Source organism: Echinops telfairi, unplaced genomic scaffold (genome assembly GCF_000313985.2).
Source record: "Echinops telfairi isolate 266 unplaced genomic scaffold, ASM31398v2 ScPeMD7_9;HRSCAF=40, whole genome shotgun sequence".
NCBI lineage: Eukaryota > Metazoa > Chordata > Mammalia > Afrosoricida > Tenrecidae > Echinops > Echinops telfairi.
In genome coordinates, this window is record NW_022103906.1 from 97531145 (window position 1) to 97547382 (window position 16238).

The following is a 16238-nucleotide window of genomic DNA, read 5'->3' on the forward strand; positions in this document are numbered from 1 at the left end:
GATGGCAATGAATGTACAAATGCGCTTTACACAATTGATGTGTGTATGGATTGTGATAAGAGTTGTATGAGCCCCTAATAAAATGATTTAAAAAAAAAAAGAAAAGCCCATAGGACTCTACGATCTAAGCACCTTCCCCTCTGACCTGTCTCAGTGGCTCCTCTTGCCCACCCTTCTCCTGTGACGGTGGTGTCCTTGCTGGTCCTGGGACAAGCCAGGCACTCTGCCACCAAAGGCTTTCTGTATCACTGCCCTCTGCCTCCCGCCTCCAATCTGCCACCTCTGTGACCCTTTGCCCAAATGCATAGGCCTTCCCTGGCCACTGATTTAAAATAGTGACCTCTACCGCCCCCTAGCACCTCTCCAGCTTTGTTTTTGTTCTGTTGAATCATCTTTGAACAATATACTACAATATTTGCTTTATTGGTTTTTTGGTCCATTTCTTGTTTTCCTCACTAGGATGTAGAGTAGACATTTTTAGGTCTGTTTGGTTCACTGCTGTATCCCAAGCATTTAGAAAATGCCTGGAACCTAGTAGGCACTCAGTCGATATATGTGTTAGTTGAGTCCTTAGCACTATTTAAAACAGAGTCGGAAATGCAAGGCGGGGAGGAATGGGAAATACTTCTTGTTCACAAGGAGCTCACAGTGATCTGGAAAGACAAAAATGATATAAAACAATGAGTGCCCCGGGGAGGTTTCAAATTACTGAACATCTTAATATGTTTATTTTTCCCTCTATAAAATTAATGCAAACTGAGGAGGGGCTTACAAGCTAGGACCAGCCATCTAAGGCACACAAAAAATAGTGGTCTCTCTGCAGAAGCAAAGGAAAGTGAAGAGAGACATTTGGGAACAAGTAGTCTACCGAGCTGCTCGAACCTCAGCTTTCGCGACTCAGATCAGAAGGGCCAGATGGTGCCCAGCAAGCACCACCTACCGCTTGGAAAGTGATCGCACTAGAAGACCTTCGGCAGAGGGGGAGAACACTGGAGCAAAACTGAAAATCGAAGACAAGACCAGGCTCGCTGGTCAGAGAGACAGGTGGAGCCATGGAGACTAGGGCCTTCAGGCCTGCACTCAGACAGGTTTCAGCCCACAACAGACATGACTGGAAGGTCAACAACACTACGGAGCATACAGTCCTCAGCATAACCGACCGCGTGAGACCCATAGGGCAACCTTTGTCCCAGGACACAGTTCAGGAAGCAGGGAGGGTGAGCAACGGACATGGAAAACCCAGCCTGCTCACCCATGTGGTTAATCTGTGCAAATCAGCCGCTCACGTATTTTGGTCTATGAAACAGCCCTGTGCAGTTCCGTCCTCCCCTTGCCTCTCCAGTGTTTTAAATTCTATACCGCTGGCTAAACTAACAGTAATATCAATGTTGTTAGGTGCTCCCCTTGTTCTCAGGAGCACTCTAGCCTTACTGCTTGCAAGACGGACTTGTTTGTTCTTTTGGCAATCTGTGGTACTTTCAGTAGTCTTTGTCAGCACCATCATTCAAATGCATTGATTCCTCTCCACGTTTCCTTATTCGATGTCCAACTGTCATGTCATAGGAGGCAACTGGGAACATCATGGGCATGGGTCAGACGCACCTTAGTCCTCAAAGCAACATCTTTGCTTTTCAACATTTAAAGAGGTCGTGTGCGGCAGCCTTACCCAGGGCAATCTGGTGTTTGATCTCTTGACCGCTGCTCCTGTGAGCACTGGCGGTGGCTCCAAACGAGATGAAGTCCTTAACGCCAACCTTTCCTTCTTCGATCATGATGTGAGGATGGGGGCTTCTTCACGCTGAGTCTTAGTCCACACTGACGGCTGTCGTCCTTGATCCTCATCAGCAAGTGCTCCAGGTCCTCCTCACTTTCAGCATGCAGGTGTGTCGTCCGCATATCCCAGTGGTTAATAAGCCTCCCTGCAATCCGGATGCCCCATTCTGTTCATATGCTGCAGCGTCTCGGATGAGTCGCGCAGCATACAGACTGGAAATCAGCTCAGTGGCAGGGGGTTGATTTTAGTTTTCTCGTTGATCTGAAATAACCACTAGTAAAACTTAGATGTGCTTACTATATTTTATTATCTTTTCCAACAGTTTTATTGGTAAATAATTCCCATATTACACAACTGAATGATTCAATCGTCCAATCACATCTAGGGGAGTTGTACGATCACCACCACATCTATCTTAGAGCCTTTTCCCCCACCCCCACCAAGGTCATATCACCTTTAAATTAGTTGTGCAATCACTATCAGTTCTAGTGCTCCCTCCCACCTTCATTGTTTACTTCCCAAATCCCGTTTCCCTCGTATCAGCGACTATCCCCAACCCCTGCATTCCCTATAACCCCTTGTGTCAGTTACTATCATTACACTCCATTCCTCCTGTGCTTCACGGCTGGGGCACCCAGCAGAAAACAGTGCAAGACAAATTGCACTAAGGTGATAAGGATAAGGTCATATTAGCATAAAGGTGAAAATTCAAATAATACATGAGACCCCACTGACTTTCAAAAGGCTAGGGAAGACATTTCTGTCGTGGGACAACTACGGGATACTTGCACCCAGTACAAATTTAGGTGGTGTCCATAGGGAGGACAACTGGCCTCTATAATCAGGATTCGCATGGTCTCTGCCTGATAGGCTCTTCAAGACCCTGGCCTGTGGCTAGAGGGGATCTGCCAGCGGCTCCACCCGACCAGATGCTCTGCAGATATTTGGAGCTCCCACTGTCCTCCGTAGAGCCACCAGGCCTGCTCCCAAGCACCCACCAGGGCCACCAGGGCAGGCCACCACTTTCTCCCTCCACGTCCACCCCGCATGCCACGTCACCGTCACCTCGTTTCCCCACGAAGTTTCATAGCCTCTCCCTGTCCAGCACGTTGGGAGATGCTGCTCCCCAGGTCAGTGTGATTCCTGGCAGCCCCCACATCTTCCCTGCCTGCTTCTCCTAACACATGGAATGTGGGGGTGGGACCCTCCAGTTCCACTTCAATGTGAAAAACAATCCAGGCAGCTCCTTTTAGAAATCACCTGTATGAGCCCACTCACCCATAGGAGCCCATTCACCCATAGGAGCCCACTCACTCATATGAGACCAGTCACCTCTATGAGACCAGTCACCTCTATGAGATCATGACATCACAGTTGTAGGTGGTACTGCAGAAGAGCGAATGAGATGATGATGTCACAGGTGTACATGGTACTACAGAAGTGGGAATGACGAATGAGATGATGACGTCACAGGTGTAGGTGGTACTACAGAAGTGGGAATGATGAATGAGATGATGACATCACAGGTGTAGGTGGTACTGCAGAAGTGGGAATGACAGATGAGATGATGACGTCACAGGTGTAGGTGGTACTGCAGAAGTGGGAATGGAGCCCTTACTGGCATATGCACACCAGCTAGATGTACAGGGCGAATTCTACAAGGAAAGCTTGTAGAATTTGTTCTGGGCCTTTCCAACCAAGATAGGGTATGAGTCATGGTCATGCAGATCCTAGTGCCCCAAGTTCCATCCATGGAACGCCCAGGCCTTTCCCTGAGGAGGATGCTGCCCCTCCCTGGACTGTAGGGGAGAGGTAGGAATGTGCTTTCTAATAACAAGGCACTGCCAGAGGGCAAGGCTACTCGCATTGCCGGTCAATGATGAGAAGGAATTCAACAGAGGGTGAGTCTATGGACTTAGGGATTCATTAAACCTTTGCCTTCCAGGAAAAAAAATTTCTGGGAATTGCTCCAAGTTTAATCTCTAATACAACAGGGACACACAGCCACCGCAGGACAAGCTGACCAGTGGGGGGTCTCAGCGATGCTGTAAGAAATTCCCACACGTGAATGGTTTTAACAAACAGAATGTTTTCTCTTGCAGTTTAGGACTCTTGACGTTCACACCCAGGCCCCCGCTCTGTGGGAAAACTTTCTCTCTGTGTCAGTCCTGGGAGAAGGCCCTTGTCCCTTTCGCCATCTGTGGGCCCCGGGCCCCGGAGATCTGCCTGCGTCCTGGCATCAGCCTTCCCCGGGTTGGAGGTGAGGGTGCAGGCACCGCGCCGCGTCAAAAGGCTTTTCTTCTGGACGGTCGTTAGTTCCCTTCCTCTCTACTGAGTTTTCTCTCCATCGATCCCCTGAGGAGCTCCAGACAATCTCGCTGGCTGCAAGGAGACCCATTCTGGCTCAGCTAGAACCTGCCCGTGGGTTTCCCAGACGAGGGCTTTATGGGAATAGTTGGCCCATCTGTCTCCCTCAGAACGGCCGGTAGCTTTGAACCTCAGACCTTATGGTCGGCAGCTCAGTGTGTAGCCCAGTGAGCCACCAGGGCTCCCTCTTGTCAGCTAACCGTGTAATACAAAGGGCAAGTCACACCCCAGGGAAGCTTCCCTTACAGCTGGATGGGGGCGGTGACCTGAATAGGGGTGAGGGTCCTGCCTCCTCACACACCCTCACCCTGCCCATCCTCAGACGGAGAGAGGAGTCGCCATGCACCACGAAGGCACCCAGTCGAGCCGGGACCTCCACCGTAAAGAGAAAGGAATCCGGCAGATACAACATGGGTGCAACTTGAAACAGTGATGCGACCCGAAATGAGTCCATCCACAACGTGGCGTGATCTCCTGCGAAACACCTAGAGCAGGCAACGCGCAGGGATGTAGGTTCATCTGTGGCTGCAAAGGTTATTGAGGGACAAAGGGAGAGGGAAGGGGGGGTGACGGGGGCATTTCTTTGTCTCCTCAGCGTTGGCAGGGGTCTTCACGTGATTTCTCCGGCTTTATCAGTCTCTCTCCATGTGTCTTCTCCACAGGGATGTCTCGCAGGGAGGGAGCGTGTATCCCACCTCCAGCAAGCTATTTATCTCCTTAGCGCCTCCAAATGAGGTCATCCGGCTACTGCCTGATTGACAGGCTAGACTCCATGCTTCCACTTTGAATCCTCAAATTGACACCAGATAATGGGACTACCCCACCATCCCTGCTCCAGGCGTGGGCCATGGCAGTAGCTTCCAGAGGCTAGCCTTGCCAAAATCCACTCCATGTGTCACTGTGAAGTTTCTCCTTGTGGCTCTTTCAGCCGTGGCTCTATAACTGCCACCAAATGATGGGGGAGACCACGTGAAGAAGCAGCATGCATTGAGGGGATTGGCCAGTCTTGGTTATTGCTCCCCTAGCTGCCCGGGGAGCAGTCATCTCAGAAGCAGAAATGAAGAGCGATCCCAGGGCCATCAGGGAAGCCGGGCCGCCCACCAGTGGTGCATGTTGGCGCAAGACCTCTGCTAGAAGGTGCTTGAAGGGACCACCGTGGGGGCAGGACAAAGGAGCCAGGCGACAACCAGAGGCCGAGGCAAGGAGACATGAGACAGAACAGAGGAGCAGCACAGAGACTGCATCTGGGAGGCAGCGCAGCAGGCTTCCTGGCCCGCGGAGGCAGAGGGAAAGGGATACCTGGTTGAGAAGCTGAGAGCTGGCCACTTGCTGACCGAGTAGTGGCGTTCTGTGGTCATCTCTTATTGTTTATTGCTCCTGACTTGGGGTAACCTATTAGCCTCTCTGAGAACCCCTTCAATTGTGAGCTCTGTCTGTGAGTTCTGTAACGGCCATTGCAACAGATGACAGAGATGAGATTGCTGTGGGAGAACTGGGTAACGAAAGATGGAGAGTGGAGGCGTGCCTGACTTGTGCCCCAAGGAACAGGCCTCGCTCCAGCAGGTGAGGAGTTGGATTCCCCTCCTCCCTTGTGTCGCCCGGGGAGGGGGGATGGGGCCCCTGTGTTGTTCTGCGGCACGGTCTGATTCAATGAACATGCCTTCCCATTATTCCTCTGCTTGAGATTCACACACACACACACACGCGCACGCGCACGCGCACGCGCACGCGCACGCACACGCACACAGTGCCGACCTGATACCTGAGCCCTTTCGCATGTCCCCAACCTGACCCTGCTGCCTCAGCGCCTGCCCAGCTGCTCGCTTGGCCCCTTCTGGTCCCGCCGCTCTGCTGGCCGTGGTCACAGAGGCCCTGGAGGGTACTTTGGTCAGTTTTTGGCTACCACCACTCAAATGTGGCCCCACCTCCCACTTTAGAGGCCCCAGAGAGCAGCATCCCCCACTCCCCAGCCACTTGTGTGCCTGCATATGACCCAGGCACCGCCAAAAGCATGCCCTTGCTTGGCATTTGGCCTCTTCATGCAGAGGGCCCAAGTTCAAAAGACAGCCAGAAAAGCCCCCTTCAAAAATGCCTGGTGTCGGGGCAGCAATCTCCAGGGGTGGGGGTGGGGGGCATCGCATGGGCTGCTCTTGGCTGCCCCATCCACTTTGGCTCCTGTTTATATCCTATTCTGAGCCAGGTTCCCGATCTTTAGCCACCAGACCCTTTATGTAGTGAATTCCCAGTGCAGCGTCAGGGTGTGGGCGTGGCCATCCAGCCATCCGGCTCCCAGTGAGGAGCAAGAGGGAAAGTTTAGTCTTCCGGCCTTGGGCTGCGTCTCAGGTCTTGGGAAACAAACCACTTCAGACCCAAATGGTTGTATTCACCCCTGGGCCCCTTGCTTTGGGTGGCCTTTGTCTCTGGGTGCCCCACTGGGGTGTTGAGATTCCCAGCGGACAAGCACAAGGGAGCACCACTCTCAGGGGCTCAGAGCCACCTGCCCTTATCTTCAGAGGACATTTTGATTATCATGGTGAGGGCCCCAAAGGCGGGTCCAAGCCGTCCTCCCCCCCAAGGAGAATTCGCTCTGTGAAACTGCCCTTTGGCCGGCTAGAGAATGGCTCTTAGGTGGGGGCTGACTTTCCACAGCTCCATGGACAGCTGCCACCTAGGGGCCCGTGCGGCCACACGAGCTCTGTGCCTCCCTCTGAGCACCCATCTCTGAGAGACGCCCTGGACAGAGGATGCTGGGGAATGTTCTCAAAGTCCTGCCGGAGAGAAACGCGGCTCACCTCACTGGACGTAGACCAAGATGGGGGAAGAGGGGTGCCATGGTTTGTTTTCTGTGTCAATCTGTTTGACTGAACGGTGACTTTCGGGCATGGCTTTAATTCCCTGTAAATAGGACATCTTTGGGCAGAGTTTCCGGGGTGCCTCGAGGCTCTGTCAGTCCAGCACATCTGGACTTGGAGGTCTGTTAGGCTATTTGGAGGTCACTTCCATGCCAACCTCTCACGTCTCAGTCTGAGCAGCTGGTGGTGGTAGCTGGGCACCATCTAGGACTTCTGGTTTCAGATGAGCAGAAGCCGTGGCTCCTGTGGGCCATCCATCCTGTGGACGGATTGCTTCCTTTGCTTCAGAGGGAGGGAGGTCAACAGCTGTATCTTCGATGGCCACATGGAAGTTTTTAAGAACCCAGGTGCCGTTTTCCAAAGTACGACGTAGAACATTCTCTTTGTGAACTACCTTATGCCAATTGACCAAGACGCACCCCGCCACCACCCACCCCCTCCCCCCAGGGTTGTGGTCCTTAGGCTCTAAGTCCAGTTGCTGCACCCCGTAAGGTGCTTGGATGTCTCCAGGGTAACCATCCGGCCTCAGACGAGTGCAGAGCTGCCCTTGGCACAGACATGCTGCACGTTCATCTCCGGGCAAACACAAAGGCCCTCCTCAGCCCCATGTCCCCACAGCACTGAGCACAGTGCCTTGCACGTGGGCAAAGCCAGACCAGACCCTGCCACCACGTCAGCTCCAGCTGCAGCAGGGCAGAACGGGGTGTCCGAGGCTGTCCACCTTTCCAGCAGGAGAAAGCTTCGTCTTTCCCTGTGAGCCGCAGGTCTGATGGAAGCCATCAGCCTCTGCCCAGCCCCTTGCCCCCAGCGGCACCGAGCTGATCCTGACTCACACTGCTCTGCCGGCTTTCTGGGGCAGACAGCCTCACCTTGCTCCAGACTAGTGGCTGGTGGTTTTGAACCTCCGGCCTTCCTTGGGGTGACACGTTCTGGGAGTCCCTCTGGTCTGTTTCCTTGACATTGTTACACCACTAATAGTCACCAGAGGGAGCCCTGACATTCCACTCTGATGCTCTTAACAAGTCCTTGTCCGTTGGGTGAGGAGCTGGAAGAAAACCTCTCCCGAGCCTCTGAGAACTGTGCTGAGACCGTGCGGTCTGAAGTGTGACCCGGAGGACCAGACGCTGTGTCATCGCGTCTGGAGGCCCAGAACAGTCACCCAACTGTTGGCCGCGTAGATAAGGTGACCAGATTTAAAGCAGGACACCCTTGACCGGAGGGGGGGGTGGTGATTAAAAATTTGGTCTATATGGACCAAATAGACCGTCCCCTAGCTTGTCGTGCATTCTTTTAAAAAATCGGGACTTAAGCACACCAGCCTATGCAACCACGAGGTGTCGAAGGGATCAGGTGTAAGGCATCATCAGAACAAAAAATCTTACCATAGTGAATGATGGGGGGAGTGTGGAGTGGAGATCCAAAGCCCATTAGTAGGCCACTGGAGATCCCCTTGCAGAGGGGTCTCGGGGAGGAGATGAGCCAGTCAGGGTGCGATGTAACAATGATGAGAAATACAACCTTCCTCTAGTTCCTAAAGGTTTCCTCCCCGCTCCCACTACCATGACTCGAATTCTATCTTGCAAGACTGGCTAGACCAGAGGAGGTACACTGGTATAGATAGGAACTGAAAATACAGGGAATCCAGGATGGATGAGCCCTATAGGACCAGTGGTGTGAGTGGCAAAACAGGGAGGGTGGAGGGAGAGTGGGTAGGAAAGAGGGAACCAATTGCATGGAACTGTGTGTGGCCTCCTCCCTGGGGGACGGACAACCGAAAAGTGGATGAAGGGAGAAGTCGGACAGGGCAAGATATGACAAAATACCCATTTGTAAACTATCAAGGGCTCATGCGGGAGGGGGGAGCGGGGAGGGAGGGGAAAAATGAGGACCTAATGTCGGGGGTTTAGGTGGAGAGAAAATGTTTTGAGAAACGATGTACAAATGCGCTTTACACAATTGATGTGTATATGGATTGGGATAACAGTTGTATGAGCCCCTAATAAAATGTTTAAAAAAAAAAAAAATCGGGACTTTTTCAAAACGCCAAAAAGTGGGACGCCTGGTCACCTTAGCACAGAAGGCCCAGTTTAGAACCAGGCACACCTGTGGTGAATTCCTTTCCCTCTTGCCCGGTGGTGTGACCCTGGGCCAGCAACACAGCAGACCTGAGCTCCCATGCCGTGCATGAGGGGCTACTCGGACCTCTGGGGGGAGCAGGCGTGGGGGTGGGGAGAGGTAAGGGGGGACACAGACCAGCAGCGTGGCTCTGGGACCCTGACACTCTCACAGGCCTCCCTTTCTCCTCCGAGAGGTTGGTGTGAGAGTCCAGGTGGACTAGAGCAACAGATCCAGAGACACTCATACGCGTGTCAGAGAGAACTTTATATGCAAGAGCAATTGTATATTGAGAAAACATCCCAGCACAATCCAGATCAAGTCTGTAAGTCCAATATTAGCCCATATGTCTGATACCAATTTATAAATTCTTCTTCAGACTCCCAAAACACATGCACAGACGCCGAATGTGGGAAGACCACAGGGTGGAAGGTCTTGTGGATCCAGTGGTGGTAGAAGCATCTCAGTGCTGGCGTGGGTCTCCATGTGGCTCCTCTAGCTCCAGGGCTCCGGCTGCATCAGCGTAGCTCCATCGGCTGATCGTCAGTAATGTCTTGCAGAGCGTGAGTGTATGTGCGTCCATTCAATAGGCCTTCGTTTCTGACAATGACTCAATTCTGTCCACAAGCTTTTCAGCATCTGAGTCCTCTGATGTGCACGGCCGATTCTTTGTAGTCTCTTTTGAGTTGGGACGAGGGGCAGCAGGGACACAGAGATAAGCAGGCACACATTGGGGAAAGGTAGAGGTGCATGAAGGTTGCCAGGGAACTGAGCAATTCTTGGGCTACCGAAGCTGAACAGAACCAGGATCCTGCTTCTCCCAGAAAGAGTCTTCCCCTAGAGCCAATGTTTGTAGCGCAGACTCCAGGTCTCCTGAACCGTGAGACAACTAACTTCTTTTGTTTCACCTTTCCCACGTGAGGGATCTGTGTGGCGGCAGCACAAAGAGACGGAGACACCTGAGACAGGAGCCAGCTAGCTGCACACCGGGACACTCGGGAAACGGCACCGCTCTCGAGTCTGTCTTCCTCTCCCATTCGTAACAAATCTACTTACACTTTGCTAATGTTCTACGCTTCACACACCGTGGCACTGTGGCTCAGGAGCCCTCGTGGCTCCGTGGTCAAGGGTTGTTAACTTGAAGACCGGCAGTTTGAGCCCACCCACCAGCCACTCTGCAGCAGGAGGAGGTTGGCAGTCTGTTTCTGTAAAGGTGGACAATCCTGGAAGCCCTGTGGGGCAGTTCTACCCTAGCGTCCAGCGTCACCATGAGTCTGAATCCACCCGACAGTGGTTATTTTCGTGGGCAATCTTTGCTTCCGCCGTGTCCTCTGCTTGGGAGATCTTTCTTGCTTCTGTCCATCTTTTCGAAACCGGCTCTGGTGTTTTCTCGGGGACCTTTTATGGCGCCATCCACCAAGTCACATCCGTTTTCCTCCTCTGCAAGGTGTGGCTCGGTGTCACCTCGCTTGTTTTCTTGTCCAACATTCCCGTCTCCTCCACCCGTCCCTGCGGGCTCGCGCGCCCTTCACTTGTGGATCCCACACTTACTGTATGCCCTGTGTATTGACAGACATTGATGGAGCCACAGCGGTTTAGCCCGATTGGGTTTCTTTTCCGATAACTTTATCTTGGTGTCAGCTAACTGCACGCGCCGTCTTTGCAGGCCAGGGTTCCTCCGAGCCCGCTCCACGCAGGGAGTGTGGGGGCTCCCCATTCTTTAGTCCTGCTGTGGAAACTTGCAAACCCACGGACACCTAAAAACTTAGCCATCTCCGGAAAGGTTCATTTATCCACAAGAACCCTGTGGCTTTTATCCACAAGAACTGTTACACTGAGTGTAGGTATGAAAGCAGAAATAAGTTACTCAACATCTCAGCTGGTTAATATTAACTTCCTTTCGTGAGTAAACCGAATCACCTGGGATTCATGGCTGAAACTCGGAGGCTGTCAATAAACTAAGGAGCCTTGGTGGCATGGTGGTTATACATTGGGCTGCTAACAGCAAGGTGAGCAGTTCAAAACCACCAGCCAGCCGCTCTTCGGGAGAGACTCGGGCTTTCTCCTCTAGTAAAGAGTTACAGTCTCAGGAAGGCACAGGGACAGCTGACTGTTGATAGGGCCACTGTGAGTCGGCCTGGACTCGATGCCAGTGTGTTTGTTTCCTGTGTGTTTGGTCAGGTAGACTAGAGATCAGCAAGCTTGCTATAAAGGGATAAATGGTTATTATTTTAGGCTCTGCAGGACATAAGCTGTTTGTCAAACCTACTCAACTGGGCTGTAGTTGCTCGAAAGCAACCAGAGACCGTATGTAAACAAATGTGTTCCAATAAAACTTTATTTACAAAAACAGGCAGCAAGTCGAATTTGGCCTCCTGGCCATAGTTTGCCGACCCTCTGAAGTAAATACGCCATTTTCAGGTCTAAGTATTTCTAATTTTCTTCAAAACATCAGGCTGACATAAAAGGAAGCTGTGCTTACAGTTTCCAGATTCGTATAGCATTATGATCATTTCTGTACTTTAACAGATATGATCAAATTATGAATTTAATTTTTTTTAACTTCTTAGGGCTCAGAAGAGTCAGTTTCACATATCTGGACTGTGGTTTCAGACCCAGAAAATTCAGCCCGCTCCCTGCCTGGGTAGAGGAACTTCCTTTTATCTCCTCTCCCTGCAAGGGCTGGCCTGCTTCCCTGTGGCATCCTGTGCACCAGTTGGCCGGCTCTGCTGTACCCAGGGCGGCAGTCTGTGCCCACCTGCTGTATCAATGGGAAGAACGTGGGCCTTCAGTGGCAGCAGAGGTGTGGGACTGTCCACCAGAGATGCTCACGGGTAAGAGCTGTGGGAAATCCGTTTACCTCTCGTACTGCTCTTAGTGCTTCCCTGTGGTTCCCAGTGAAACCACTTTACAAATATAGAGAAACATAATCACCACTCTTTAAAAAAAAAATCTCCAAGATTAAAAACTAACTCCAGTGTCAAACGTATTTGTGTTTTAAATCCACGGTGAGATAAAGTGATCTTTCAGAACTAAAAATCGGACTCTATTTTTCTTCTTTGTTTCCATACGGTTCGCAGAATTCAGTGAAAATTTCTTATTTATGGTATATCCGTGCAGACAAGGTAGATCATATCACAGCAAAAAACAGCCCCTGAATAATCACGGCTCATCACAGCAGAGGGTGAGCTCCTGTCTGTCGACAGCTGGTTAGGGCTCTGCTCAGAATTCCCCCCTCGGGGACCCTGGTTGATGGAGCTGCCATCATCTTGAACGCTGCCAGCCAGGGTGGCCGAGAGAAAGAAATCGTCCTCAGGCGATTAAACTGAGATCTCTCGCGAGCAGTTCTTGTCCAGAAGTGAAGCACACCACGTTTGCTCACAATCCATTGGCCAGAGCTTGTCCTGTGATCACTCAACTAAAAGCGTGTGTGTGTGTGTTTTATGTGATTTCATGTCAACTTGATAAAAGGATGTGGAGTGTAGCCTGTCAATCAAACCACAGCCTGATGATTCCTCCTTGTGGGCTTGGCCTTCTCATGAGGATTCTGGGAACTCTCTCTCTCTGCTACACCTTCCTGTTGACAAGCTGCCCAGAGCCACCTGGATAGCAGCCAGAGCGGTGAAGATGGTCTACTGCCATTGGATCCACAGGACTCTCCACCCACTGGCCTGTGATCTTCCTGCATTCTGCATCATTGCATGTGCTGTGTGTGTCTAGAGGGATTCGTGGGCTACTATCAGATTTATGGGCTAATATCGAACTTATGGACTTGATCTGACCTGGGCTGGGATGCTTTACTGATGCCTAATTACTTCCTGATATAAAGTTCTCTTACATATATATGAGTGTCTCTGAATTTGATTCTCTCGTCTACCCAGTCTAACACTGTGTGTGTGTGTGTGTGTGTGTGTGTGTGTGTATTCCTCTCCTTTGTCCAGAAGGAAATGCTCAGGGAAGAGTACTGAGACCATTACACACAGCATTCCAGGTGCATCCCTCATCTTTTCCCTCATCTCTTCCAGGAACTGTTGATGTGAATGAGATGAGGAATGTGAACTTGAGCCTTTGTGTGTGTTTGTAGAGAATACGATGGCACCTGGCAGGAGAGGGTAACAGTCTGGTTTAAAATATGGAAATTCAAGTGGGGTGAAGAAATTAGATGGTGCCCGGCTATCAGATGAAATAGCATCTGAGGTCTTGTTTCCAAACAAGCAGCCATCGAAGTAAGATGTCAACTGAGTCCATATGGAAGAAGCACACCAACATTAGTGACCAAAGGATTGGAAATCATGTCACTTGAAGCCGAATGAGGATTAGTATCAGCGATGTAACTGTGAAATTCTAGTTTGCAGAAGGCTGTGGATGACCGTGGAAGCCCGAGATACATTTGTGAGATCTACACAGGAAACGAGCCTCCGGTGATGGCCCTCTACATATAATGGGGGGATGGGAAGAAACTGTTACCAACCAGACAGTATTGGAGAGACGACTGTCAGAGATCCAAATCATCAACCTGACTGGACCGATCAGAACCTTGTCACTTGATCCCCACCACTGATACACGTTGAGCCTGATCTGTTTTTCAACATTGTGGGTTTTTGTTTTATTTTTCATATTAGGGCTTATCCCTGATGTATTTTGTTATTTGGGGTAGCCCTCTTGAATTTTTGTTGCATGTTTTTCGATATATGAAACCCAGGATTGATGAACCTATAGGGACAGCAGGCGGAATAAGGGTTCCTGGGGGGAGGGGGTACAGTGGGGGACAGGGGAGCTGATATCAAGGAGTTCAAGAAGGAGTAGAAGGTATTGAAACTGATTGTGAAAGCAATTATGCAATACTGCTTGAGGTGATTGATTGAAGGAATGATAGCTGTATTAGCTCCCAATAAAACCGTTTGGAAAAAGAAAATCCCAGCACTAAAACACAACGGGGCTATTCCTGTATGTAAAATCCCAAACCAGACCCACTGCCATCGAGTCAGTTCTGGCTTGTGGCAACCCTAAAGGCCAGGTGGGCTTCCCAGCCTGCAGCCTCTTGCAGGGGTAGAAAGCATCACCCTTTCCCTCCGAGGGGCTGGTGGTTTTGAACTGCTGGGTCACAGCCCAGTGTGGCACCAGTATGGCACCAGGTCTCCGACCAAGTGCAAAGCTCTGGTAATAGTCTTGGGGGAAATACCAGGGCCCGATCTGGCCCATGTGGTACCTCCCTCTGTGTGTGGGGGGGTGGGGGGCAGGGTATAGACGTGTACCAAGAGGGGCAGGTTGGTGGATGGAGTATGGCCGAAGTCTGGCTCTAGTTGCAGTGTTGTCAGTGTGAGGCCAGTGCTGTGTCAGGTTGGCCGGGCAGCAATTCTCCATGGCTTGCAGGCATTATGTACCCATTCTCCAGTTTGTGATCCAAAGTGAGCAGCCAATCAGTCGGAAGGAGCGTTTGCGTGGAGACGCAGCCTGCACCCAATATGTTACCAGGATGTTCTGGAAACACTTTACACCTTCTGGATCTTGCATGTGTCTCTTCAGGTATGGCCTCTTGCTCTTGGGATGCAAGAAGCTTGTGTCTGATGTGAAGGTTTTAGACTTGCCAGTTGGTACAGCCCTGAGCTCCAGCAGCCTGCCACCGGGCATGCACACGTTGAGTCCCTCAGCCACTGCAGCCACGCGTCAGGAGAAGCCTCCAGCCTGCTGCCTGACCCACACCTGGACTGGAGGTTTCCCAGCCTCTGTGAGTACATGAGCCATTTCTTTGAAAGTCAACGTCTACATATTGATATGTGCACTTCACTGGTTCTGACCTTTTAGAGCACCCAGACTAAGACCACCAGGGGATCAAATGATCTGGTTGAAAGTCCTGCATCTCAGAATACTGTGAGTCCAGGCAAGCAGGAATGGCCAATCACCCTCCCTGTGAGATGGCCCTGGCTACTGATATAGTACTTTCTATGAATCAGAGCCCAGCCTGTCTGTTTTGAGGTGGTCATAGCTAACCAAAAAACAACACCCAAACCCACTGCCACCACGTTGCATCTGACTCCAAGCAGCCCCCACGTGGGGTTTCTGAGGCTGTAAACAAGGGGTCCTCAAACTTTTTAAACAGGGGGCCAGTTCACTGTCCCTCAGACCGTTGGAGGGCCGGACTATAGTTTAAAATAAAAAACTATGAACAAATTCCTATGCACACTGCACATATCTTATTTTCAAGTAAAAAAACAAATGGGGCAAAAACACCCAGGGGGCCAGATAAATGTCCTCAGTGGGCTGCATGTGGTCCGGGGGGTTGTAGTTTGAGAACCCCTGCTGTAAGCCTTCATGGGAGCAGAAAACCTATCTCCCTGCCCTAGAGCAGCTAGGATTTGAACCACTGGCCTTGCTGTTCGCAATCCAAAGCTTACTTGACAGAGCCACCAAGGAGCCAATAAGAAGACAAAGGGGGAGCGGATAGGTGGGTTCAAGTCCCAGTGCGGCTACTTACCAGCTGCAAGCCTGAGGTATTTCCTCTGTTCTTCCGAAGCTCCGCATTGCTGCTCATCAGAGGGAGGGAAATAGTATCTTCCTGACAGGTTGCTGGGAGACTGCTGGCTTCATGAGGGGTCATATGGGGCCTGGCACCCTGACGCCGTCTCTCAGGAAATGCTAGCAACCCCACTGGGGGGTGGTTGGTTGCTGAATGAAGAAAAATTGCATTCCAGGGGCTCAGCGGTCACTCCAGGGAGAAGGGCTTTGTGCAAACAGCGTGTCCACATTAATCAGTAATCCATCCCGTGGAGCAGGCTGGGACTTCAGCTCCACCTAACAAGTGGAAGAGCCACCGATTAAAAAGCCAAGAGACTCTTAATATTTAACCTGAACTCTAACTGGAGGCTCTGGTCTTTAATCTACACCTGAACTCCTTTTCCCGAGCACCTTCTCTCCTTCCCGCTGACCCAGTTCTAGAGCCACCTCCATCCATCACAAAGCCTGACTCCCTGACACCAGGCTGTCGATGGAACGGCAATTTCCGAGGGTCTCCTATCGGCTTTCCAGCTTCCAGAGACGTGCGGCAACCTCTCATGTCGGATTTGTCCTTCCCCCTCCCCCACTCCTTCCCTCATCCAACTTTCTGTTCTGAATTTCCTTTTTCAAAAAGA

General features: G+C 51.3%; 1 protein-coding gene across 1 annotated transcript in view; it reads right to left on the reverse strand.

The window, feature by feature from the left end:
* RRM2 (ribonucleotide reductase regulatory subunit M2) overlaps positions 1 to 15763 on the reverse strand; it is a 38016-nt gene extending 22253 nt beyond the window's left edge. The window contains exon 1 of the mRNA XM_004696025.2: positions 15584 to 15763. Within this exon, the coding sequence (XP_004696082.2) occupies positions 15584 to 15706 (123 nt within the window). The 5' untranslated portion in view covers positions 15707 to 15763. The remainder of the gene's footprint in view (positions 1 to 15583) is intronic.
* Positions 15764 to 16238: the final 475 nt, after the last annotated feature.